Genomic DNA, 24,826 nt, shown 5'->3' with positions numbered 1-24,826 from the left:
GGAGTTTTTCAAAATAAACAAATAAGGGTAACAATTATTAATCAAAATGTAGGGACTCTCAACAACAGAGTATTCACTAAAACAAAATCCACAAAACAAAGATGTAAATCAAAGAACTTAACCAAACAAAAATGATCTCTCAAAACAAGTTAAACAAAACTAAAATACAAGTCTCTAACGGCGTTTCAAAGTTCCCCCACCGGGACAAAGCAAATTACACAAGAAATCAAGGTGAACAAAATCTGTTAGAGCAGACTAAGCTATCAAAGCTAACACCAGTTTTAGAGCAGTCAAACCTACACCCCACAAAATGGCAAGCTGTCTGAACAAAGGATCAGCCGCGCCTTCCCCTAGGAAGTCCTTTGGTTTTAAATGGAGGCCTCAACAATGATTGGTGGAGCCCGCAATTGGTGATCCAATCACGGTAGGCCCCAAGGTGTGTCACAGGAAAAACATCCACTTCCAGGTGCAGTCAATTTGATCAGGCCTCTGAAAAAAAATAAAATAAACACAAACACAGAAAAAGGCCACTGGCCGTAACACCTCCCCCCTTAAAATCCTAACCTAAAAGGGTTTGGGAGGAACATTTCCAACTGAAGGAAACTATAAGCTACACTCTAGATAAGGCATCTGCTAAGAAGTTGTCTGCACCTTTCTTATGTTTAATATTAAGATGGTAATCCTGTACCAGTAACGCCCACCGCATGAGTCTCTGATTGTGGTTGTACATTCGAGAAAGGAAAACAAGGGGGTTGTGGTCGGTGTATACTGTGATTGGCACAGGGCTAGACCCTAGGTAAACTTAGCAAAGTGTGATTTTGGTAAAGCAACTGTCACTTACCTTGGTAGCCAAGTCGGCCGAGGACAAGTATGCCCTTTAGAAGCCAAAATAAAAGCCATCGTTCAGTTTCCTGTCCCTAGCACAAGAAAAGCCCTTCGCCGTTTCCTTGGCATGGCCAGTTATTACAGAAATTTCTGTCGAAATTTTTCGACGGTAGCCCACCCTCTCACTACTCTGCTGAGCCCAAAAGTAGACTTTGTCTGGACTCCTGAGTGTCAACATGCTTTTGAAAGTATAAAATCTCTTTTGTCACATGCACCTGTGCTTTCCTCTCCAGACATGTCAAAGGCTGAAGGAAACTATAAGCTACACTCTAGATAAGGCATCTGCTAAGAAGTTGTCTGCACCTTTCTTATGTTTAATATTAAGATGGTAATCCTGTACCAGTAACGCCCACCGCATGAGTCTCTGATTGTGGTTGTACATTCGAGAAAGGAAAACAAGGGGGTTGTGGTCGGTGTATACTGTGATTGGCAGAGGGCCGAGATTTTCTCCTTCTTTCAGGAGTGCTGATTACATAATCTGTCTCACTCAACTTCTCCTGAACCACATAAGGTCCTGAAAACTTGGCAGAAAGAGTAGAACCAGGAACAGGTAGTAAAGCCAGGACTTTTTCCCCCTTGGCAAAAGAACGAGACAGGGCAGACTGGTCATAATGCTTCTTCATGGACCTTTGAGACTCCCCTAATATTTCTTTTGCAAAAGCACAAGACTGATGCAGTCTTTCTCTGAACTTGCAGACATAGTCCAAAATGTTCTCCTGGGGAGAAACATTTATCTCCAAGATTTTCTCTTTAAGGATTTTTAGAGGGCTACGGAGCGTATGGCCAAACACCAACTCAGCTGGGCTGAATCTTAGAGACTCTTGAATAGCCTCCCGAGCTGCAAACAAAACAAAAGGTAACCCTTCATCCCAGTCCTTTTCTGTTTCTATACAATATTTTCGTAGCATAGACTTTAACGTCTGATGCCAACGCTCTAAAGCTCCTTGAGATTCAGGATGATAGGCACTGGAGACTGTATGCTGTATGTTCAGTTCCTTAAGGACTTGCTTAAAAAGCTTAGACTGAAAGTTTGTGCCTTGATCAGTTTGAATTACTCTAGGAAGGCCGAAGGTGGAAAAAAACTTTGTCATCGCTTTTACTACTGAGCTGGAAGTGATCTTACGCAGTGGGATTGCTTCTGGGTAACGAGTTGAGGCACACATTAAGGTGAGCAGGAACTGATTACCAGATTTTGTGCGTGGAAGTGGCCCAACACAGTCCATGATAATTCGCTCAAAAGGTTCTCCAACCACAGAAATAGGATGGAGAGGAGCAGGAGGGATAACTTGGTTGGGTTTACCAGTTACCTGACAGGTATGACAGCTGCGACAATACTGGCGTACATCTGTTTTTAATCCGGGCCAGTAAAAATGTTTCAGAACATTCTGATAAGTTTTTGTTACCCCCAGATGTCCTGCCCAGCTTTCTTCATGTGTTTGCGGTAACTTGATGGAATTACAATTTGGTGTACCACATTCCAGTCAGCATCAGGACAATAGATTCTGCACTGAAGCAAAGGTTTGGAATGCAAGTTTATATTAAGATAATCACAACTGCTCTAAGGCGTTGATTACAAATTTTGATTGTATTTAGTTTGCAATAGTTGCTTTAGAATTAGAAGTACAGTTAAACCTATAGGTTGTTTTGTAAGACAGAATAGAAATTATTTTAGACACCATGTAAATGTTTTGCTGATCTCTGCTGTTGTACATAAATAAACCATAATTCACTTACTCTGACCATAAAGCTGTGTTAATTTGAGTATCTGATGTGTTTGGCTTTTTGCAGTGTTTTCTTCACGTCCAGCAACCAGCGACAGAAACCATCTCCTATTTAGGCCGAGCTTAATAATTAATTGAAGTTTTTATTGATCTCAGCAGTGGCTGCCATCGTTGGGCACCAGAGAGCAATCAGGGTTAAGGGTCTTGCTCAGAGACCCAGAGTGGCAGTCTGTGGACAAGGGTTTCGAACTTGCAACCTCAGGATTCCAAGCTCTATGCCCTAACCACAAGGCCAGCACTTCCCTCCAAGCTTTTCATGTCAGCTGCAGCACTTTCAAGTTCTGCCAGTGTTCTTTGCTCGAGCCGCTTCGGCTAGATGACCGTGATTCATCCAGTCTCCGCCTCATTCGGTCTCGGCTGCACGGCTTCAGTTCACCAGGCTCACCTCGGCATTTAGTTATCAGCTGGTCACAAGTCTGGAGGACTCTAGTGCAACTCCGAGCCCCCCCTGGGCTCAGGGCACCGTATCCTAACCTTTCAGCCAAACTCATCTAACTCCTGTGTCTACGTACCATTTTTAGATTATCTCATTACTCTGTAAATAATAATGCATGTTTTTATGACATTTTATGTTTAAGACAACCACAATACTGTTTTAGATTTAATTAAATTCTCCATGTAAATAATTTGTCTTGTTAATTGTTTTATGAAAGAACAATTTATAAATCATAATTTTCCTATTGCAAAACCACTTTCTAACTTTTGCTTCAAGGTGTTAAAAGGACTTCATTTTATTTATCTCTTACCTCTAATAATTGTTGAGTTTTTTTGTCTATCAAGTTTCATGAAAAGTTAATTATCTTAAGAAATCCTTAGCATAAATGTAACTTGCTCTTTTTGAAAATTGACCTTTAAGTATTCTTTTTTAATTCACCTTTAAGTATTCTTAATAATTAGTGTTTCACTTATTCACTTTGCTACAGTAAGACCAACTTAACTGAGGAGTGCTCTAATTCTGTCATCTATGTGCAAAGAAAGAATTTTGTCTAATCATGTGGGGTTTATCATAATCAAATATAAGCTGCAGAATCAGTCACTTTACATGCCGTACACAATATCATTCTAGTGTAACAATCTGTACATTGTTTTCAGTTAAAAATGCTTTTAAATCCTTGGGCCCCATTTCTATGATGATCGCCCCTTTGTGCACTCTGGTAACTGTGCTGTCCTCCTTCTGCCTCTCAGCGAAAACAAGCAGCTGTGTGTGTGTCAGGCATAATGTGTGTGTGTAGAAAATGTGTGTGTGTTGAGTTTCCTTTTGCCTCGGGACAGAACTCAGAACCATTTTTGGACCTTACTGGGAGTGGGAGGTGGGAGGTGGGAGGGGGTTTACAGCACTTTTAGTACAAATCGATTTTCTACCTTTAACGTGTTAATTTCAAGACATAGTGTAGAAGCGAATTGTGTTGCCTCAGGTCATCGTGACCTTAAGCTCACAATAATTGAGAACACAGAGCAAGCAGTCTGGGAGCCACGTACACATTTTGGCAGTAACATTGTTTTGGCAGTAACAATGTGTGCACAGGCGATAAGCCAAGTACAAGTCTTGAAAAACAAAACCATTAGGCCCACTCAAAGGCCCACTCGCACGCAATCCGGTCACAAGCCAAGAACTTCCAGGAAATGTTATCAGAGCGTCCAGTCGTGCACATACATCCACACAGTGCAATGTTGAAACTATATAAACGCCCAGATTTGAAATGGGAGTTGAGAAAAGCTAGATGTGTTCTGTTGAAATGTGAAGCGCTGTGTTACGTGTACTGAAGACAGCATGTCAATTTGATCTATAAAATAAACGCTTCTTCTCCCGTCCTGGGGCAATCAGATGATCGACTGAAGGTGTCCTGATTTTTGACCATTGAAAACCACCACATTTGGTGCATTTGGCCTGGCTGAGAAAAGAACCCGGGAACAACTTTAGAATCACTGAAGAAAAACTTTATCAGGAGAGGTGAGTCACTTAAGCTGTTTGGAAGCTGGACACACATTTAAACTGTATCAGACGATTATCTGTTTGCCACTGGATGTTTGCTGCAGGATAAATTGGCATCTTGAGATAAATAGTAGCTGTCGAGAACTGGCTCGGATTTTTGTTTTTGGATGATTAATAGTAATCTGCTGAAGCGAGATTGCACCATAACTTTATAGAAATTGGTGGAAACTGGCGGTCACGGATTATAAGTGATGTATCATTATGAATGATGCAACTAATATGTATATCTCATTCTAGTGAGGAATTCTATTTCCTAGAACATGTCGCCGAGTTGCAGTTCGACTGAAGCCTGAAGGGCTGTTGTTGAAAAAAGGCCTGAGTCCAGAGGGACTGTATTGAGATCTCGTATGAAGTTGTTTATCTCCGGAGAAAGAAGCAACAGAGAGCAGTTTGGCTCTGTGTTGAGGATGTTAGACCAAAAGTTGTTAAAAAGAGTTAAAAGTGCATGCAAATTAGTTTATATTGGCTGCTTGGGTCTATGAAGTTAAAGAATTATGTGCACAAATAATTTATTGCCATGGCATTTAATGGTATGAATGTCTAAGGAGCTCCGTGTGATTCTGTATTAACGTGTGACTCTGTGTGATTCTGTCTGACCGGTGCCGTTTGAAATGTGTGTGTTTGAAATCTAAGTGTACACTAAAAACATCTGTTTAAATTCAAACCTCCTTCCAGAATCTGTAATCAGATCTGCTTAATCACTGTAATTTAATCAGACTGAAAACAGTGTAAAGTAAGATCTAGTCCCTACAAAATGTAGAGATGTTTAATAACCTCTCCTAAGTGTCCCAGAGGACATAAGAGGTCAAAACAAAAGGAGGAAATAAAAGTCATTAAATAAGGAAACAAAACATAAAAAGTGCAAACATTTATATAAATAAGTCTAAAAACATAAAAGACTAAACAAAAAAAAGTGATCACTTTATATCTGCAAAAGACGTCTGCTTTCACTTTAATTGTAACTGCGTCACATTTTCTAATAGCAGAGCTGCATGAAAAATGGGTGTCCAGTTGTTTGTTCTAACAGAAAAGGCTTAACTGTGCCCAATGTTTAAACATACTTGGTCGAAAAGTTGTTAATTATTACAGAACAATATGTTACGTAAACAGTGGATATAAGAAAAGTTTAAAAATTTGTAAGACAACATCTAAAAGTTTCAAAACAAGTTTTTCTTAGCAAAAGCCTCCCCTGCATTCCAAGCCCCCTCCCTTTTCCTCTCTCCTCCTATGAGCCTGTCTGTGTGTGCGCTGACACACACACGCTGGAAGCTCAAAAATGCCACGACGTTCTGTATCTGTTAAATAGGACTATATATTAATATAAACAAAACTATGTTAGAAGCCGGCATGTGTCTGTCTGTCTGTCTGTCTTTATGTTCTTTGTCTGTCTGTCTGTTCTATGTTGTTTGTTCAATGTCATCATGTCTGTCTGGGGTATAAAATATTTGTTCTATTATGTTTCAGTATAAACAGATCAATAGGATAATTAAACAGCAGATAATTAGATTACAGTTATGTTAAAACATAGATTAATATGGCAATAAACATAAAATCCCATGAAGAACTGGATTCTCTCTATGCATCCACGTCCGGACATATGATAAGAAAGGTATGCAGGAAACCTGTTGCTGAAAAAGTCGAATTTCTGCACGTTCTATTTGGATGCGTTTTGAGTAATTCAGTAATGAGTGGGACCAAAGTCATCAGAAAATACTACAAGACAAACAATGACAAAACTTTCTAAAAAGAAAATACAAATAATGTGCACAAGAAAATACGATCTGGTCTAGACATTTTCTATTATAAAGTGTTTGGTTTTAGTTATATTTTGTTTATGTTGTTTTGCAAATGCTATCGATGTTGCTGTGATTTCTGGAGGTGAACCTTGAGAGGAGCTGAAATTATTGATTCAAAGTGTTGAACCTCTTTTTCAAATGTTTATAAAAAGTGAAAAACTATGGTCGATTTTATAAGAAATATATTGATTAATACATTTACATCTTACTATGTCTTGAAATTAACATGTTAAAGGTTAAAAAATCAATTTGTACTAAAAGTGCTGTAAACTCCCCCCTCCCTCCTTCCACCCACCCAGTAAGGTCCAAAATGGTTCTGGGTTCTGTCCCGAGGCAAACGGAAACTCAACACACACACATTTTCTACACACACACATTATGCCTGACTCACACAGCTGCTTGTTTTTTCGCTGAAAGACAGAAGGAGCAGCACAGTTAGCAGAGTTTAAGCAGGGGCGATCAAAATAGAATTAGGGCCCGAGGGTTTAGAAGCATTTTTAACTGAAAACAATGTACTGATTGTTACACTAGAATGATATTGTTGACGGCATGTAAAGGGACTGATTTTTAAGCTTATATTTGATTATGATAAACCCCACATGATTAGACAAATCCTTCCTTTGCACATAGATGACAGAATTAGAGCACTCCTGAGTTATGTTGATCTTACTGTAACAAAGTGAATAAGTGAAACACTAATTATTAAGAATACTTAAAGGTGAATTTTCAAAAAGAGCAAGTTACATTTATGCTAAGGATTTCTTAATGTAATTAACTTTTCATGAAACTTGAAACAGAACAAATACAATTCAACAATTATTAGGGGTAAGAGATAAATAAAATGAAGTCCTTTTAACACCTTGAAGCAAAAGCTGGAAAGTGGTTTTGCTATGGGAAAATTATGATTTATAAATTGTTCTTTCATAAAACAATTAACAAGGCAAATTATTTACATGAGAATATAATTAAACCTAAAACAGTATTGTGGTTGTCTTGAACATGGGGTGTTGTGGAGGACGTGCATTATTATTTACAGAGTAATGAAAAATGGTATGTAGACACAGGAGTTGGATGAGTTTGGCTGAAAGGTTAGGATACGGTGCCCTGAGCCCAGGGGGCTCGGAGTTGCACTAGAGTCGTCCAGACTTGTGACCAGCTGATTACTAAATGCCGAGGTGAGCCTGGTGCACTGAAGCCGTGCAGCCGAGACCGAATGAGGCGGAGACTGGAGGAATCACGGTCATCTAGCCGAAGCGGCTCGAGCAAAGAACACTGGCAGAACTAGAAAGTGCTGCAGCTGATATGAAAAGCTTGGAGGGAAGTGCTGGCCTTGTGGTTAGGGCATAGAGCTTGGAATCCTGAGGTTGCGAGTTTGAAACCCTTTTCCGCAGACTGCCACTCTGGGTCTCTGAGCAAGACCCTTAACCCTGATTGCTCTCTGGTGCCCAACAATGGCAGCCACTGCGGGGATCAATAAAACTTCAATTAATTATTAAGCTCAGCCAAAATAGGAGATGGTTTCTGTCGCTGGTTGCTGGACGTGAAGAAAACACTGCAAAAAGCCAGACACATCAGATACTCAAATTAACACAGCTTTATGGTCAGAGTAGGTGAATTATGGTTTATTCATGTACAACAGCAGATAGCAGCAAAACATTTACATTTACATGGTGTCTAAAATAACATCTATTCTGTCTTACAAAAAACCTATAGGTTTAACTGTACTTCTAATTCTAAAGCATCTATTGCAAACTAAATACAATCAAAAATTTGTAATCAATGCCTTAGAGCTGTTGTGATTATCTTAATATAAACTTGCATTCCAAATCTTTGAATGTCATGATTTTCTTTATAGCAAAGCTATTTTGTAACATCATAATGCATTACGTTCTGGTTCAGATACTTCCTAAAACAAATGCTTAACAAAATATGGTCAGTATTTAATATAGAGTGATGTGAAGTTTGCTAAGCACATTATGAGACTTAGAACCAGCATGAGGAAGAATATCTCATATCACATTTAGCAGAGACATTTTAGGACTTAGAGAAAACATGCTGATCAGTTCATGCAATTAGAATTAAGTAACACTGAGATTTCGATAAGTTAATAACATTAGAGTAAGATTTTGTCCTTTCTTTTCTTTTCTTTTTTCTGTTCATCTTAGAACAACTTGTTTCCAGCTTTGGGGGACAGAACTCACACTGACATTCTGTGTAAACCTGCTGATGTTTACTTTACAAAGACTGAATCAATATTGGGAAACTATAAGCAGTAATTAATAAGCTTCAAAATGTTCAGAATATGTTACTAATTGCCACTATGTCAATCATTACAACGGTTACATCCTGAATCCTATGGGATGCTGTTTGAACCTTATTTTACTTTTAGTTCGTTTTTGGAACAGTTAAGTTGAAAAACCACCAGCTATGATTTGTAAAGATTCAGCCAACAGTGAATCTACAGATGTTATTTCAAAATATTAGAAATCAGTTTTCTTCATTATCACTATATTCTCTGTTAAGGTTGATAAATATGATGTATTAATTAATCAAATGTTTGATTGGAAAATATCAAACATTTCCAGACCAGTTTTATTTTAAGTACAAAGGCTCAGCCTCCTTAATGCAGGACACAATTTGGACCAGGTTTTAATTGCACATTCTGCATTAACAACGTACTAATTATTCTGCTTTAAGTTTTTCTTCACAGATGCTGCTAAACCTGAAACCTTTTCTGAAGGAAGACTCACGGTTTGTGCCAAATGTCATAGTAAGGTAGGAAAACTATTAATGGATATTACATAGAGCTCAGCTGCTGATACTTTGGAACTGTTCCCAAATTCAGTGATTTAAAACAAACAGTCTATAGTATTAAGAACTAAATCAGAAGATAGAGACATGTGAAAATTAGGTGACTATGTTAGAATAGGTCATGATTCAAATTAATTAAATAGATACATTCAATAAGAACCTCCTAGTGATTATCTAGGCACAAAGTACAATGTAAGATTAACATGTTTACCTGTAAACTATATGGAATATAAATATTAGAGAGTGCAAAAGAAGCTGCTAAAAGTAAATAAATCAGGAAAACCAAAGTTAAGACTGTTTACAACATAAAAATAAGATAAAAATTAAAGCAGCAGAAGCCTATGCAGTATTTAAAGACAATGAATTTCCATAAATTAGAGATTCTATGAATCCTTAAATAATGCACTAGATGTACCTCTGAAAAACTTTAAGTAAAACTAAGAAATCAACATTCAGACTAGTTTCACAATAATAATCCAGGATGTTTATTTAAGTTAGACTTTCTCTCCCTCAGCATCAGGACTAGCTGTTTACTCAATAAGATACAGAAACAGAGAATAATGTTGAAATGTTTTTGTACAAAATGTTACTTGGATTTTGAATAAAACTCTTACATCCTAAAGTGAGAGCAACATGTATTTACTTCAATATATGAGGAAGTTATCCTTTTGAGGAAACTAATAATGCTTGAAACAGAACAAAGAAGCAGATCTGGTTCAAGAGGTGAAGATTTGATTATATTAATAGATGTAAGAGATTAGTTATGCTTTAGATTACATTAGATGATTCTACATGAAGCGTGGAATGAAAACTGTTTTACGTCACTAAAGATTAATATAGAAACAAATCAGAATCCTAACTCAAATATCTTTGTGTTTCGAAAGACATTTTTTTTTCTGTCCGCCTCTCTCTTAGCTGTTTCATGGAGAGAGGAAAAAGTCACTCTGCATTCCAGTCTGATTAAGCAACTTCTGTGCGCCGTCCACAGGAAAACAACCTTTTATTTTTTATTTTTTTTTTTCTAGCGGGTGGAGAACTACAGGAATGATTAAGGTTAAAGTGGACACACTAACTTGTTTATGAATATCCAAGACGAAACGTTCAATCTTAAAAAGGTTATATTCCTAGTTCCAACTAATATTTAACAGAATAAACATTATAAATAAGTAAAAGTAAAAATGTATCTCTGCAGGGTTTGCAAGATCAAGGATTAGTTTGATTTAGAAATCAGACTTTACACAAATAAGTTGAAAAGTTAATCATAATTTCGGTCTCCAATACGTAACGCAGATTGTCACACATGTTCTTAGTACATTTCTAACAGTAAAACACTGAATAAAAACAGGCCTTACAACTGGAAAAGCACCTTAAGATTTGAATTCAGGAATATTATGTTAATGTGAGATTATGTGATCCAAGTGTATGAACTGTCCAATAAATCCTAGATCTAGATGTCTTTACAAATGTTGTTATAAAGCACAGAAAGCCAGAATGCAGATTGTATTTAAAGATAATGTAGGATGGCACTCAACTTGCTTCCAGAGGAAAAAGGATTTTTGCTTTTATTCTCATTATTACTATGCTGCTAAAATCTTTAGTACTTCTTACTACTCTTGTGCATGAGAACCCTGGTTAACAAAATTGGAACAGAGGAACAGAAGGCTAAGATAATAAGGAACAATATTTTCAGTGTTTAAAATTTTTTTAGAGCAAGGATCACCAAATTGCCCCCAGATGATGCCTCCACCCTTGACAAAATGGCTGAGCCTCGGTACGCTATGGAGCCTGAGAAGAACACCTGAGAGCTGAGAGCGGTTTGACTATATTATTTCTTGTCTTTTCTTTCATAATCTAATTCCCATGTAAGTGGCAACCTGTTTAAGGGCCGCATTGTAAATTCATATTATTATTTTACTCATGTTGTTTTTCTTTCCTTGTGTCATTAACATATAATTGGGGATTGATGCACTTCGAGGAAAAGGACCCAGGAACTCTGTGATGAGAAGGACCTTACAGAGGAATAGAAAAGGTGATGAAGTTTTATTGTATTTATCTCACACTTAGCTGTGTTAACAAGTATTTAAGTTACAAGATTCCTGAAATTATTGTGGAGCATTTTTAAGCTGTAACACCGATTGCACAGTAGGATTGGACTGCCATTTTCTTTGAGTAAAGTTTTCTCCTGTTTTTGTTATCTTAGGAAGGTAAGATGATTGTAATTTATTTCATGTTTCTTTAAACAGGTAAGATGATCCAACAAAAGATAGACTATTTTATTTGTTGTTTTGGCCTGAGGTCCAATCTGAAGTCCTACAATCGTGTTACATGATTTATTTTATTATTATCAGAAAGGTTAATTCTCTGAGATTAAAATTTTATAGATTATTGGAGGATATTTGGAAATATTAATAATTGCAGATAAGGGAGAAGATACACCAAGAGACGATGGGACTTCACTGCAACAATTAAAAGTTCTCTTAATTTAATTTGAACATTAATTACAGAAACTGGACTCATGAAAAACAGGATGTGTTACATCTCTAGATTTCGTTTCAAGATACTGGTCAGTTTTTTCTTTCCTCTCAGGATCACATCTTATAGTGGGATTTAAGGACACTGGGAAAATGACTGCCCTCACTATGGATCCGCATCAGCCATGGACACATGAACGATATACGAGGCCCAGGGGACCACGACAACCAAGGAGCAGACTGACTGAACTCAAATATTAAGGGAGGTACATCAAAGAGTAATGAAAGGACAAGAGGACCAGCGAACTCTAGCTACTCGTCGAAAGAATGCAACACCAATTAGCGACCAGCAGATGGACGACCTAGAGGACCAGATGTGATGAAAGCATCACAGGAGGGAATGGGATCCTTCTCCAATTGAATTAGATAAGTCAAACACTACGTACAACAATAGGATTGGAATAATATGAATATTATTGTCTATGATTAGTTGATATTTGCTGATAAGAACACTAATTGTGGTTTTTCTGTCTTACTCATTTTGAGGGGATGGATTGTAAAGACCGGTGACTCCAGGCAGACTGCAAACCTTCAACTTCCGCCTGCAAAATACTAAAGGCGGGAACCTGTGATCCTGTGTTCATGCCTTTAAAAGCCAAGGACAGAGCCCTGAAGTGAAAGAACTATATTTTTGATTTTTTCAACAGGAAAGAAGACCACACAAGTATCGATTATTATTGTATTCTGTAAATATAAACCTGATGATTGTAACATGCCATTGCTTTGCATTATAACCTGTATTACTGTTTTATTATTTCACATTGTAAACCATACATGGGCCGCTGTTTAGAGGACTGGGGACTCAGACTACTGACTGACCTACTTAATTTTTCCTTTCTTTCATTTACCTAGCCTTATATACTACGACACACTATAACTAAGTTCGAGTTATTTGAAATGTTTTGAATAGTTATCCTTCACATATTAAGTAATATCAAGATTGGGTTGAAGGGTTCAAACAGTGTTGGTTTCACAGATCATCATGAGTAGCATGGTCAAGATGCGATTTGTGCTACGGCCGACGCCGGAGGAAGGATGGATGTTTGGGGGAAGCATGGGTCGATGGGATAGTTTCCTCTTAAATGAGTTTGAAATGAAAGAGTAAGATGCCCACAGGACGAAAAAGGGGTTTTCGATCCCATACTAATCGAATCATGGTCATGTGGAAAATGATGATCTTTCTTTGAAGGTTCAGTAGTATTCACTTTGTTTTGTTATTTACTTTAGTTTTGTTATTAATCATGACACTTTATTTTTCATTTAATTTGTTTTTCTCAACTTGCATCCATACTGGGCTGCGTCGGTAACACTTAGATACCGTTCCATTTAAACTTCACATACACGTAAGTGCACTTAGTTGCGTAATATTACCATCACTATGCAAATTCTCATTGGTACTTCATTTTCAATGAACTACAGGAGGGAATGTAGAAGCGAATTGTGTTGCCTCAGGTCATCGTGACCTTAAGCTCACAATAATTGAGAACACAGAGCAAGCAGTCTGGGAGCCACGTACACATTTTGGCAGTAACATTGTTTTGGCAGTAACAATGTGTTCACAGGCGATAAGCCGAGTCTTGAAAAACAAAATCATTAGGCCCACTCAAAGGCCCACTCGCACGCAATCCGGTCACAAGCCAAGTACTTCCAGGAAATGTTATCAGAGCGTCCAGTCGTGCACACACGTCCACACAGTGCAATGTTGAAACTATATAAACGCCCAGATTTGAAATGGGAGTTGAGAAAAGCCAGATGTGTTCTGTTGAAGTGTTCAGCGCTGTGTTACGTGTACTGAGGACAGCATGTGAATTTGATCTTTGAAATAAACGCTTCTTCTCCCGTCCTGAGGCAATCAGATGATCGACTGAAGGTGTCCTGATTTTTGACCATTGAAAACCACCACAATAGTAAGATGTAAATATATTAATCAATATATTTCTTATAAAATCGACCATAGTTTTTCACTTTTTATAAACATTTGAAAAAGAAGATCAACACTTTGCATAAATTTCAGCTTCTCTCAAGGTTCACCTCCAGAAATCACAGAAACATCGATAGCATTTGCAAAACAACATAAACAAAATATAACTAAACCCAAACCCTTTATAATAGAAATTGTCTAGACCAGATCTTATTTCTTGTACACATTATTTGTATTTTCTTTTTTAGAAAGTTTTGTCATTGTTTGTCTTGTAGTATTTTCTGATGACTTTGGTCCCACTCATTACTGAATTACTCAAAACGCATCCAAATAGTAAGAACGTGCAGAAATTCGACTTTTTCAGCAACAGGTTTCCTGCATACCTTTCTTATCATATGTCCGGACGTGGATGCATAGAGAGAATCCAGTTCTTCATGGGATTTTATGTTTATTGCCATATTAATCTATGTTTTAACATATGTGTAATCTAATTATCTGCTGTTTAATTATCCTATTGAGCTGTTTATACTGAAACATAATAGAACAAATATTTTATACCCCAGACGGACATGTCTACATTGAACAAACAACATAGACAGACAGACAGACAAAGAACATAAAGACAGACAGATAGACACATGCCGGCTTCTAACATAGTTTTGTTTATAATAATATATAGTCCTATTTAACAGATACAGAACGTCGTGGCATTTTTAAGCTTCCAGCGTGTGTGGGTGTGTGTGTGTCAGCGCACACACAGACAGGCTCATAGGAGGAGAGAAGAAAAGGGAGGGGGCTTTTGCTAAGAAAAACTGTTTTGAAGCTGTTAAATGTTGTCTTACAAATTTTGAAACTTCTCATATTTCCACTGTTTATGTAACAAATTGTTCTGTAATAATTAACAACTTTTTGACCAAATATGTTTAAACATTGGGCACAATTAAGCCTTTTCTGTTAGAACAAACGACTAGACATTTATTTTCATGCAGCTCTGCTATTAGAAAATGTGACGCAGTTACAATTAAGGTGAAAGCAGACGTCTTTTGCAGTTATAAAGTGATCACTTTCTTTCTTTTGTTTAGTCTTTTATGTTTTTAGACCTATTTATGTAATTATTTTCACTTTTTATGTTTTGTTTCCTTATTTAATGACTTTTATTACCTCCTTTTATTTTGACCTCTTATGTCCTCTGGGACACTTAGGAGAGGTTATTAAAGATCTCTACATTTTGTAGGGACTAGATCTTACTTTACACTGTTTTCAGTGTGATTAAATTACAGTGATTAAGCAGATCTGATTACAGATTCTGGAAGGAGGTTTGAATTTAAACAGATGTTTTTAGTGTACACTTAGATTTCAAACACACACATTTCAAACGGCACCGATCAGACAGAATCACACAGAGCTCTTTGGACATTCATACTATTAAATGCCATGGCAATTAATTATTTGTGCACATAATTCTTTAACTTCATAGACCCAAGCAGCCAATATAAACTAATTTGCATGCACTTTTAACTCTTTTTAACAACTTTTGGTCTAACATCATCAACACAGAGCCAAACTGCTCTCTGTTGCTTCTTTCTCCGGAGATAAACAACAACAACATACGAGATCTCAATACAGTCCCTCTGGACTAAGGCCTATTTTTCAACAACAACAGCCCTTCAGGCTCAGTCGAACTGCAACTCGGCGACATGTTCTAGGAAATAGAATTCCTCACTAGAATGAGATATACATAATAGTTGCATCATTCATAATGATACATCACTTATAATCCGTGACCGCCAGTTTCCACCAATTTCTATAAAGTTATGGTGCAATCTCGCTTCAGCAGATTACTATTAATCATCCAAAAAAAAAAATCCGAGCCAGTTCTTGACAGCTACTATTTATCTCAAGATGCCAATTTATGCTGCAGCAAACATCCAGTGGCAAACAGATAATCGTCTGATACAGTTTAAATGTGTGGCCAGCTTCCAAACAGCTTAAGTGATCTGCTTTATATCAGTCATTAAAATAGGAGCAAGGGATTTAATTCACCGTCTCCTGATGATTTTCTTCAGTGATTCTAAAGTTGTTCCCAGGTTCTTTTCTCAGCCCGGCCAATGCATCAAATGTGGTGGTTTTCAATGGTAGAATGTCAAAAAATCAGGACACCTTCAGTCGATCATCTGATTGCCCCAGGACGGGAGAAGAAGCATTTATTTTATAGATCAAATTGACATGCTGTCCTCAGTACACATAACACAGCGCTTAAACATCTGAACAGAATATATCTGTCTTTTCTCTCTTGCAAGTTCTCGACTCACATACCAATCCACAGAGCATTTATAGTCTCATCCTCGCACTATGTGTATGCACATGCACAACGGAATATTGCCGACATCTTACTGGAATCCACGTGTGCAGATTTGCGTCAAAGTCACTGCGACCCTCAAGGAATGTTTATACATGATGTTCTCTCTTTTTGCCAAACCCCCTCATGCAGCCTAGGAGACCATGCTGTTACTGAGACTTCCGTTGCTGAGACAGTGTACAGCCATGCAACAAGTCTATATAAGGCAAATAGCCTGCTTCAACAGTTGCCAGTCTATCGTCGGGCGAATGTGAGTAGTTAAATTTTGTATATTTTGTTGAACTTGTTATGGTGAGTCTACCTATGGAATTGCCTCCCTTTCCATTTTACCAAGGAGTACCAACAAGGTTTCTGACTCATGCTAATTTACATGTGCTCACATGTAAGTAAACACCTACACTCCCTTCAACAAACATAGGCCCAGTTCCAATACTTGCACCACACTCTATAAACCCTCAATGATGAGTGCCTTGCTTGAAGTGCAGATACAGTTTCGAGTACAAAGGATACAATCGTGCCAAAACTAAAGTATTCGGACAGTGTGGCTTACATTGACTAATCCATTTGTATTGTCACTGCAACTTCATAACGGTTTGGCCTGTCACTGCTTTTGCAATCATACTCCTGCTACTCTCATGATCCTGGCACTGGTGGCTGGCTTGATTGCTCATTCCATTCACCTGTTTAAATACGTTCAGTTTCTCATTAATGTTTATCTGATCCACTGGTTTCCAGCTCCTATATATGCTGCTTGTTTTCCAGTCACCAGTGCCACATTATTAAAGCTGTTTGGTGAGAGTAACTCTAGCGTTCTGATTATTGTTCTGTTACGATTTTATTTGATTGTGACCTGTTTTCTGTCTTGTGGATCTTGTGTGTTGCTTTGACTCATCCACTCTGTTAGTTTGATCTGTTCTGGACTGATTCCTGGATTCTACCGGCTTACCGAACTTGGACTGTATTTCTGACCTCGGCTTGGATTCCCTTTCTTGTCAGCTCTTGGTTCTTCTTTGACTTCGGCTCTCGATATTCCCACTGTTGCTTCTTGGCGTCAGTTATCATCAGTTCCGCTAATCACCTGGAGCTCTCGGAGCTCCACCCACCGCAAGCTTTAGACAACTTCAGCTGCCTCTGATCTTTCCCACAGAGCCATGCCGATGTCTACGCCTCCGCCTGCTGTCTCTGACTGTCAAGTACCACGTCTGTGTACTCCATAATTGTATATGGCTGATACGGAGCAGTGCAGAGCTTTTCTAACTCGATGTGAAATCCACTTCGAGCAGTAGCCCTCCTCATTTCCATCTGATCGGGCAAAGCTGGCTTATCTCGCTGTTAGCGGGCGGGGCGAACTTATGGGGAACGTTGGAATGGCAGAATAACTCCTCTCTGTGCGAATCCTATGAGGATTTTTCTGAGGAGCTGGTCCATGTCTTCAGCCTCATTGTACCCAGCAGAGATGATTCAATGGGGTTATTGAAGCAGGGAAAAGGTAAGAGGATCAGGCTCTCTAGGAAGGGGGAGGATCCTGCTGAGCCGGGCCAGGCTTTCTGCCTCCCCAGAAGTTCTGCTTCCTGTGACTCTTTCCTGTGACTAGCCTTAAATGGACATCAGCTCAACCAGAAATCTCCTATGACGAAACTTGTTGAGCTGTTGGTGGGGAGGGAACCATGTTGAACTTTTAGTTTTTCTTATCAATGATTCACCTCAGATTCCTGTTATATTGGGTTCTACCTGGCTAACTAAGCAAAACCCGCATATTGACTGGCAAAGGGTTGAAGTTTTGGGTTGGTCCATTGCTTGTTCGGGTTCCTGTTTATGATCGGCTAAGTCCAAAATTTTGGGGTACTCTGTTGATCCAGAGTTTTATCAGGATCTTACTAAGGTCCCCGAGGAGTACCATGATCTTTGACAGGTGTTCAATAAGGGCAGGGCCACAGCCCTACCTACCCATGGACCTTTTTGCTGTGGGATTGATGTACTGCCAGGTATCACATCCCCTTAGGGGTAGGTTATGGAGAAATACATTTCTGAGTCACTTAGGGCTGGCATCATCAATCCCTCCTCTGCCCCTGCTGGAGCAGGCTCTTTTTTTTTTGTGGGCAAGAACAACGGATCCCTCAGGCCTTGCATTGATAACAGGGGCCTCACAGATATTACCGTTAATAATTGGTATCCTATTAAACTGATTAACTCAGCATTTAATCAGATTAAGGGAGCTCAGGGATTTCGCCAAGCTGGATCTCCACAATGCATATCACCTGGTGTGTTTAGGGAGGGTGATGCGTAGAGGACCTCTTTCAACACCCCGAATGATCACTATGAATATCTGGTGATGGCTTTTGGGCTCACAAATGCACCAGTGGTTTTTCAGAACATGGTTGTGAGGGTCTTAGGGACATGGGGGTCATTTTCTCTTTGTTTACATTAATGACATTTTCATTTACTCTTCAGACTCGATCAGTGATCAGTGTTGCTTCGCCTTCTCCAGAACCAGTTATTCGTCAAGGCAGAGAGGTGTGAGTTTCACGTGAGCACTATCTCTTTCATGGGCTTTGTTGTCTCACCTGACCAGAACTCCATGGACCCCTTGGAGTTGCGGGGTGTAACCAATTGGTCGGAAGCAGCTTAAGAGGTTTTTGGGATTTGCCCATTTTTACCACTGGTTCATTAGGAACTACAGTCAGGTGGCAGGGCCCCTTCATGCCGTCACATCATCCAAGCTCAAGTTTTGCTGGTCCAATCTGGTGGATCAAGGTTTTCAGAGGCCCAGGGCTTCACCTTGTCTCCAGTTCTGGTGTCCCCGACCCCAAGATGCAATTTATTGTCAAGGTAGATGCTTCTAGTACCGGTGTCAGGGCGGTGCTCAGTCGGGAGGCTGAGGATGAGAGGATCCACCTTTGTGCTTTCTTTTCCAAGAAACTGTCAGCAGCTGAGCAGAACTATGATGTCGGGGATATAGAGTTGCTGGCAGTCAAACTGGCTTTTTAGTAGTGGAGACAGTGGCTGGAGGGTTCCAGTATTCCGTTTCTGGTTTGGACAGACTATACAAATCTGGAGTACCTTAAGTCAGCCAAGAGACTTAATCCTAGACATGCTGGGTGGACACTGTTTTTAGGTACATTCAATTTCTCTCTGTCTTACAGACCTGGGTCTAAGAATAGCAAACCCAATGCTTTGTCCAGGGTGTTTGAGGTGGACAGGGATAGTCTCAGTGGGGCTGAGGAGAGTGTCTTGCCTGAATCTCTGAGATGTGCTGTCTCCGTGGTTAACATTGAGCGGGAGGTTAGACCTTCTCAACCAACTTTCCCAATGATTGTTGGTCTGATCGTCTGTTTTGTTCCTAATGCTCTGAGAGGGAATGTCATTGAGTTCTGTAATTGTTTTGTTCTGTTATCCTGGTATTACTAAGACTATTCACATTGTTCATTCTCAGTTTTGGTGGCCCTGTCTGTAGATGTGCGAGAGATTGTGGCAGCCTGCCCTCAGTGTAACCAATCCAAATCATCCAAAATGCCTTCCTCTGCTTTTCTCCAGTCTTTGCCCATTCCACCCCTGCCTTGGTCCCACATTGCCATGAACTTTGTTAAAGGGTTGCCTTTCTCTGATGGTAACATTGTCATCCTCACTATCATTCTCTAAGATGGTGCATTTGGTCCCTCTACCAAAAAACTTCCCAGCTAAGGAAATGGGGGAGGTCCTGGACCATAAGGTTTTTCGGCTCCATGGTCTCCCCACTGACATTGTCTCTGACAGGGGTCCCCAGTTTATCTCCCGGTTCTGAAGGGAGTTCTGTTCTTTGTTAGGGGTCTCTGTCAGTCTCTCATCAGGTTTTCACCCCCAAACGGATGGTCTGACAGAGAGGGCCGACCAGGAGGTTGAAACTAAGATCTGCATCCTCTGTGAGGCTGATCCCACCAAGTGGGCCAGCCAAATCCCCTGGGTCGAACATGCCATTAACTCAGCTCCCTCTAGCACCACTGAACTCTCTCCGTTTTATGTTGTTTTTCGTTTTAAGCCACAGGTGTTCATCATGTCAGGTTTTATTCCATCCACCTTTCTGCTCTTAGGTGCCAGTGGGCTTGGAGAAGAGCCAGAAGGGCCATCTCTAAAGCCCTGGTTGGTCAAGCTAAGGCTGCCAACCGCCAGAGGGTTGCGGCATCCTCTTACATGGTGGGTTACAGAGTTTGGTTTTCCACTAAGGATCTGCCTCTTGAGGTCCACAGCAAGAAGCTGGTTCTGCGCTTTGTTGGGCTATTCCCTATTGCCAAGGTGGTAAAACTGGTGGCTGTCCACCTCCACCTCCCTCGTTGTTTAAGGATCCACCCCACCTTTCATGTATCTTGGGTTAGACCTGTAACAACCTCCAGGTTTGTGCCCAATTCTAGGTCACCTCCACCTGCAAGATTCATTGATGGGGACCTGGTTTACACAGTCCACCGTCTTCTGAGGTATAGGCGTAGAGGTAAGGGGAGGGTTGCTTCTTAACCTCCCAGGTCCTGGGGACAGACCCTTTTCAATTGGATAGTTCAGACAATTAAGTAGCCTGTAACCTTCTGCTCTCTCTCTCCTATTTAATGGGGAGGTGTATTCTCATATAATTGGCTGGAAATCATGGTCTCTCTCTTCTTTCCCTCTTCATAGAGAAACTATCCAAGTAGTATGCTGTCATCAAAAAAGGTCTAAGTAATATATTAACAAGAAATGAGATTGGTGTTCTTCATTTAAGCAGTGCTTATTCATCCTTGCAAGGGAGACCAAATGCAGTTTTTATAGCCAGTGTGCTTTCTGTTCTGGTTAGACAAAAGATTGCCCTAGCTACAAGAAGGTAAAGAAAAATACAGGGAGGGTTTTTAAACTCAAAATAGACAGTTTTCCTCAAACAGAAGGTTTGTTTGAATGACCTTAAAGTAAAGGAGTGTAGCTACTTACCAAAACATCCAACACCTCTAATCCTCTTTCATAGGAAAAGTCAGAATTCTAACTTTAATCTCAAAATTCTGAGAAAAAAGTGATAACATAAAAGATAAATGTAATGATAAGTGTATCCGTAATCTAATTGATGTACAGTATGACTTTTCATAATCTCTAGGGATAATTCAAGTACTCAGTCTCTGCTTAGGCCTGTGTAGTAATACAGGATATGTTTAGGCTTTTACAGGCATGTTGAGATTTTTTTATGTTGGGGCTTTCCACAAAATTAGAGCTTTTACACAAACTTGTCTGTTGCTAGTTCGTGTTTCTCACAGATTGTTGCTGAAGACTGAAAATACGTCTCTTCCACTTTGCTTCAATGTCATTGGAGCTGTCATTCTTAAACCTCTTCACCACCCCAACAAGGGTCAGTAACAATTCTGTTTGGGCAATTTAAACCAAAAATGCCTCTCAATGAAAGTCTCATATGTTTCCCTGTTGAAATAATCTTTATTTGATATCCTTGGAATTAGAGCTGTATGTAAATGGTCAGCTGGATTCAATTAAAAATGGAGGCTTTAGTATGATTGCTATTCACCTCAATGCTGACCAGCATGTTGAGGTTAATACGGAGGTAATCAACATTCAACAGGGTCAGTCAACAACGCGCTACATTGGACAGGATCCCATCACAGTTGGAAGGTGACCCTCTTTTTTTTTTATTCATTCATCCTCCTAAAAACAGAAGAACCTAATTTCATATTCATTTCACACTCATTTTATATAGCTTCTGAATTACGCTAACTTGAAAGTACAGGACCTAATGAACATCATCTTTATAGGTATTTTTGTTGCACCTGCCATGATAAAAAAAAGCATCATAAATGCCTCTTAGAAAAGTATATGCATGTAACTTTATACCCAGCAGCATAAGTGTGTTGGTAATAAACTGTTTTTGAAGTTTATTTCAAATTTGTTTTCTAGCTTTACAGTGATCCAGCGTGACAAAGAAATTGATGTTGCAGTAGAGGACGTGCGTTTAGTCATCTATGTTCATGAGAAGAATGGCAACACATTTTTGTGGCCTGTTTTGCGGCAGAAGCCATTTGCCAACAACACTGAAGGAATTTTAGGTCAGTAAAATGTTTTATTTTTTTTCTTCAGTCTATGAACATTTAGAAAATGTGTATTGTTGTCACTTCTAGGATATTTGTAATATGTTATGATCATTCATATAAACCTTTTAATATTACATGTGTCATTTTGATTTAGCTTTAAAGCCAAGAGATTATGAGGAGGTTCAACAACAATCTGATGCAAAACTGAAGATCAAAAACAGAGAGATTTCTGTTTCCAGGTAAATGTTTTGACCTATCCTTTTTTATGAATTTACAGCTTTAAGGAAAAGGTTGTTTAACAATGTATTTCTTTTGCAGTTCCACTGCAGCTGACTACAGTATTACCAATCCTTTGACAGTGCCATGATGGCTTTTGTCAGCTGATCTTGCCCTGGAGAGAACCTTGAATGATTACATTAATTCTCTACTTTAAGTGGAAGCTGCCTTCAAATTGGGTTAAGGAAAGATTACAATACAAGACAACTGAAAGTTGCAAAGCTAAACCCACCTATGTCGAGGTGCAATACCAAACATCATTTGAATATATGTAGATCAAGACAATTTGGTAGCTGGTCAGTGTTTGCTAAATTCTGATTGTTTGTTAATAAATTAATGCAGAGATTGTGGTTTATTTTTGGGGACCCTTAATTTTGTTGGCTAGTGATTTGTTCTTTCTTTCTGTCATACAGCTTAAAGCTTCCGAAAAATGTATTTTCACCTTTTTCATGAAATAACATTTTACTCAAACCCTGCCTAATCAAGACTGATAAAAAAGCATGAAAAATATAATAAAAAAATACAACAGCACAGATTTTCTGTGCAATAGTCATTTCTGTAATAAAGCATGTGCACCAAGAGTTCAACTGTGTCAGTGATATTCTTCTAATAAATTACCAAAATCCACACAATTGAATTAGTCAAAAGGTTATACACATAACAGAGTTGGTTTGTTTGGAAAAAGGAGGAGTTTTTCCTCTACCAGTGGCCTGGCAGCTTGAGAGTTCTGCACAGTATCTTTGCTGTTCCTAGAACTGCACTTTACTGAACCGAGATGCCTGATGTATTTCCAGGGATCTGCTGTACTCACTCCTCAAGTTTGGGGGTCACTGCCCTGAGTGTCCCAATGATCACGGGCACCACTGATGCCTTGACCTTCCGGGTTTTCTCCAGCCCTTCTCTGAGCCCCCAGTGTTTCTATAGTTTTTCATGATACTTTTTCCTGATGTTGAAGTCACTTGGTATTGCTATGTCAACCTCAACAGCTTTCCTCTGCTTTTTGTCCAGCCACTAAAATCCTGGTAAGTAACAGGTTATAGTTATGATTATTCAACCAAGAACATTAAATTGGTTTTACCCTCAATTGTGAAAGATTTTCCATTAATTACAACTAAAGTTCAAGTTAAATATATATATATATATATATATATATATATATATATATATATATATATATATATATATATATATATATATATATATATATATATATATATATATATATATATATATATATATATACAGTGTTGGTTCTACGTGAACCAGTTCAAAGTTCAGTTCACACATTTTAAAATGAACTAGTTCAGTTCATAGTTCATAATTCAAAACCAAAAAATGAACTAGTTCATAGTTCTTTTTTTTTTTTTTTTCATATATTGCTCAATTACACCATAGCCTACTGTAGAACCACAGACAGCAATTATTTTATCAGTTGTAACTCTGAAACTGTGCGTCATATTTCATCTTCATATCCAGTTTTGAATCCTTATCCAACCAGGGTTTATATTAGCATTGAGGGGACAGATTTCCCCATTGTTGCTTTAATGCTTTGTTGCTGTCCATTCACTTCACACTAGTAGCAGCTGCAGCTTTCACCCCTACAGTATATTCTCAAAAACATCAGGAAAAATGTGCTGCTTGAATGGTCTTTTTTATGAGTAATTAAAAGAAAAATAGGAAAGTAGTCTTTAAGGTGCAAATGTTTTTTTTTTTTTTTTTTTTATAATTTTTTCCATTTGAAATTCCATTTCAATACATACTGTAAAGGAAGAAAATATTCTAACATAGTTAACTTTGGAAAAAGATTGGCTTCTGATTCTTCCCTTCCCCAGGTCCACTCGGTGAGCTGCGTTTGGTAATAAAACCAACATTGCGTGTTGACGTCACAGAATTACAGACTTTAATCCAATATAAGACAATGCATACACTTTAGAAATAAGACAATGCACAAACCTACACCAGAAACTGCAGAACAACAGAGACATACATTCCATTACCTGACATAGGAGGAAAGAAAGCAAAGAGTACAGAGACATCTTTGGAGAGTTGCAAGGGCAAATCTGATCTTTTTCTTCTATTTAGAAAGCTTTATCCTCTTGTATCTAATCCATTCAAAAAGGGCTGGCCCTCGGTCCTCCAACCAAACGCCATCTCTGACACTGCTAGGGCTTCCCCTTATTTACTGCAAACATCTGGGGTCATTTGCTTCTTTGTTTTAACAAGAAAAGGCGGAAAGCTTGTCCTGGCATCTAGAATTCCTAAAGTCATAAAACACAAGATAAGCTCTCACAGACAGCTTGTGGAATGCGGGGGGCCTCCTGTGCTTTGAATACTTACCCATTAGTAGTTTTAAATCATTAACACAGCCTTGTTCAAAATTAAGAAATATGTTCAAGTGAGAGTGTTTACACATGCCATAAGATTAACTGTAATAAAGTCTAAAA

At 38.7% G+C, this 24,826-nt stretch overlaps 1 protein-coding gene across 1 annotated transcript in view; it reads left to right on the top strand.

Moving 5' to 3' along the window:
* Positions 1–22,964, top strand: part of LOC119779996 (inter-alpha-trypsin inhibitor heavy chain H3-like) — a 72,787-nt gene extending 49,823 nt beyond the window's left edge. The window contains exons 22-26 of the mRNA XM_038279883.1: positions 21,308–21,415; positions 21,522–21,690; positions 21,973–22,121; positions 22,261–22,345; positions 22,425–22,964. Of these exons, the coding sequence (XP_038135811.1) occupies positions 21,308–21,415; positions 21,522–21,690; positions 21,973–22,121; positions 22,261–22,345; positions 22,425–22,473 (560 nt within the window). The 3' untranslated portion in view covers positions 22,474–22,964. The remainder of the gene's footprint in view (positions 1–21,307; positions 21,416–21,521; positions 21,691–21,972; positions 22,122–22,260; positions 22,346–22,424) is intronic.
* Positions 22,965–24,826: the final 1,862 nt, after the last annotated feature.

The sequence above is a fragment of the Cyprinodon tularosa genome, unplaced genomic scaffold, assembly GCF_016077235.1.
Source record: "Cyprinodon tularosa strain WSP-4 unplaced genomic scaffold, ASM1607723v1 ctg154, whole genome shotgun sequence".
In the NCBI taxonomy this organism is placed as follows: Eukaryota; Metazoa; Chordata; class Actinopteri; order Cyprinodontiformes; family Cyprinodontidae; genus Cyprinodon; species Cyprinodon tularosa.
Note: the sequence above shows the minus strand (reverse complement) of the source record. Positions and strands in the feature narration are given on the sequence as shown.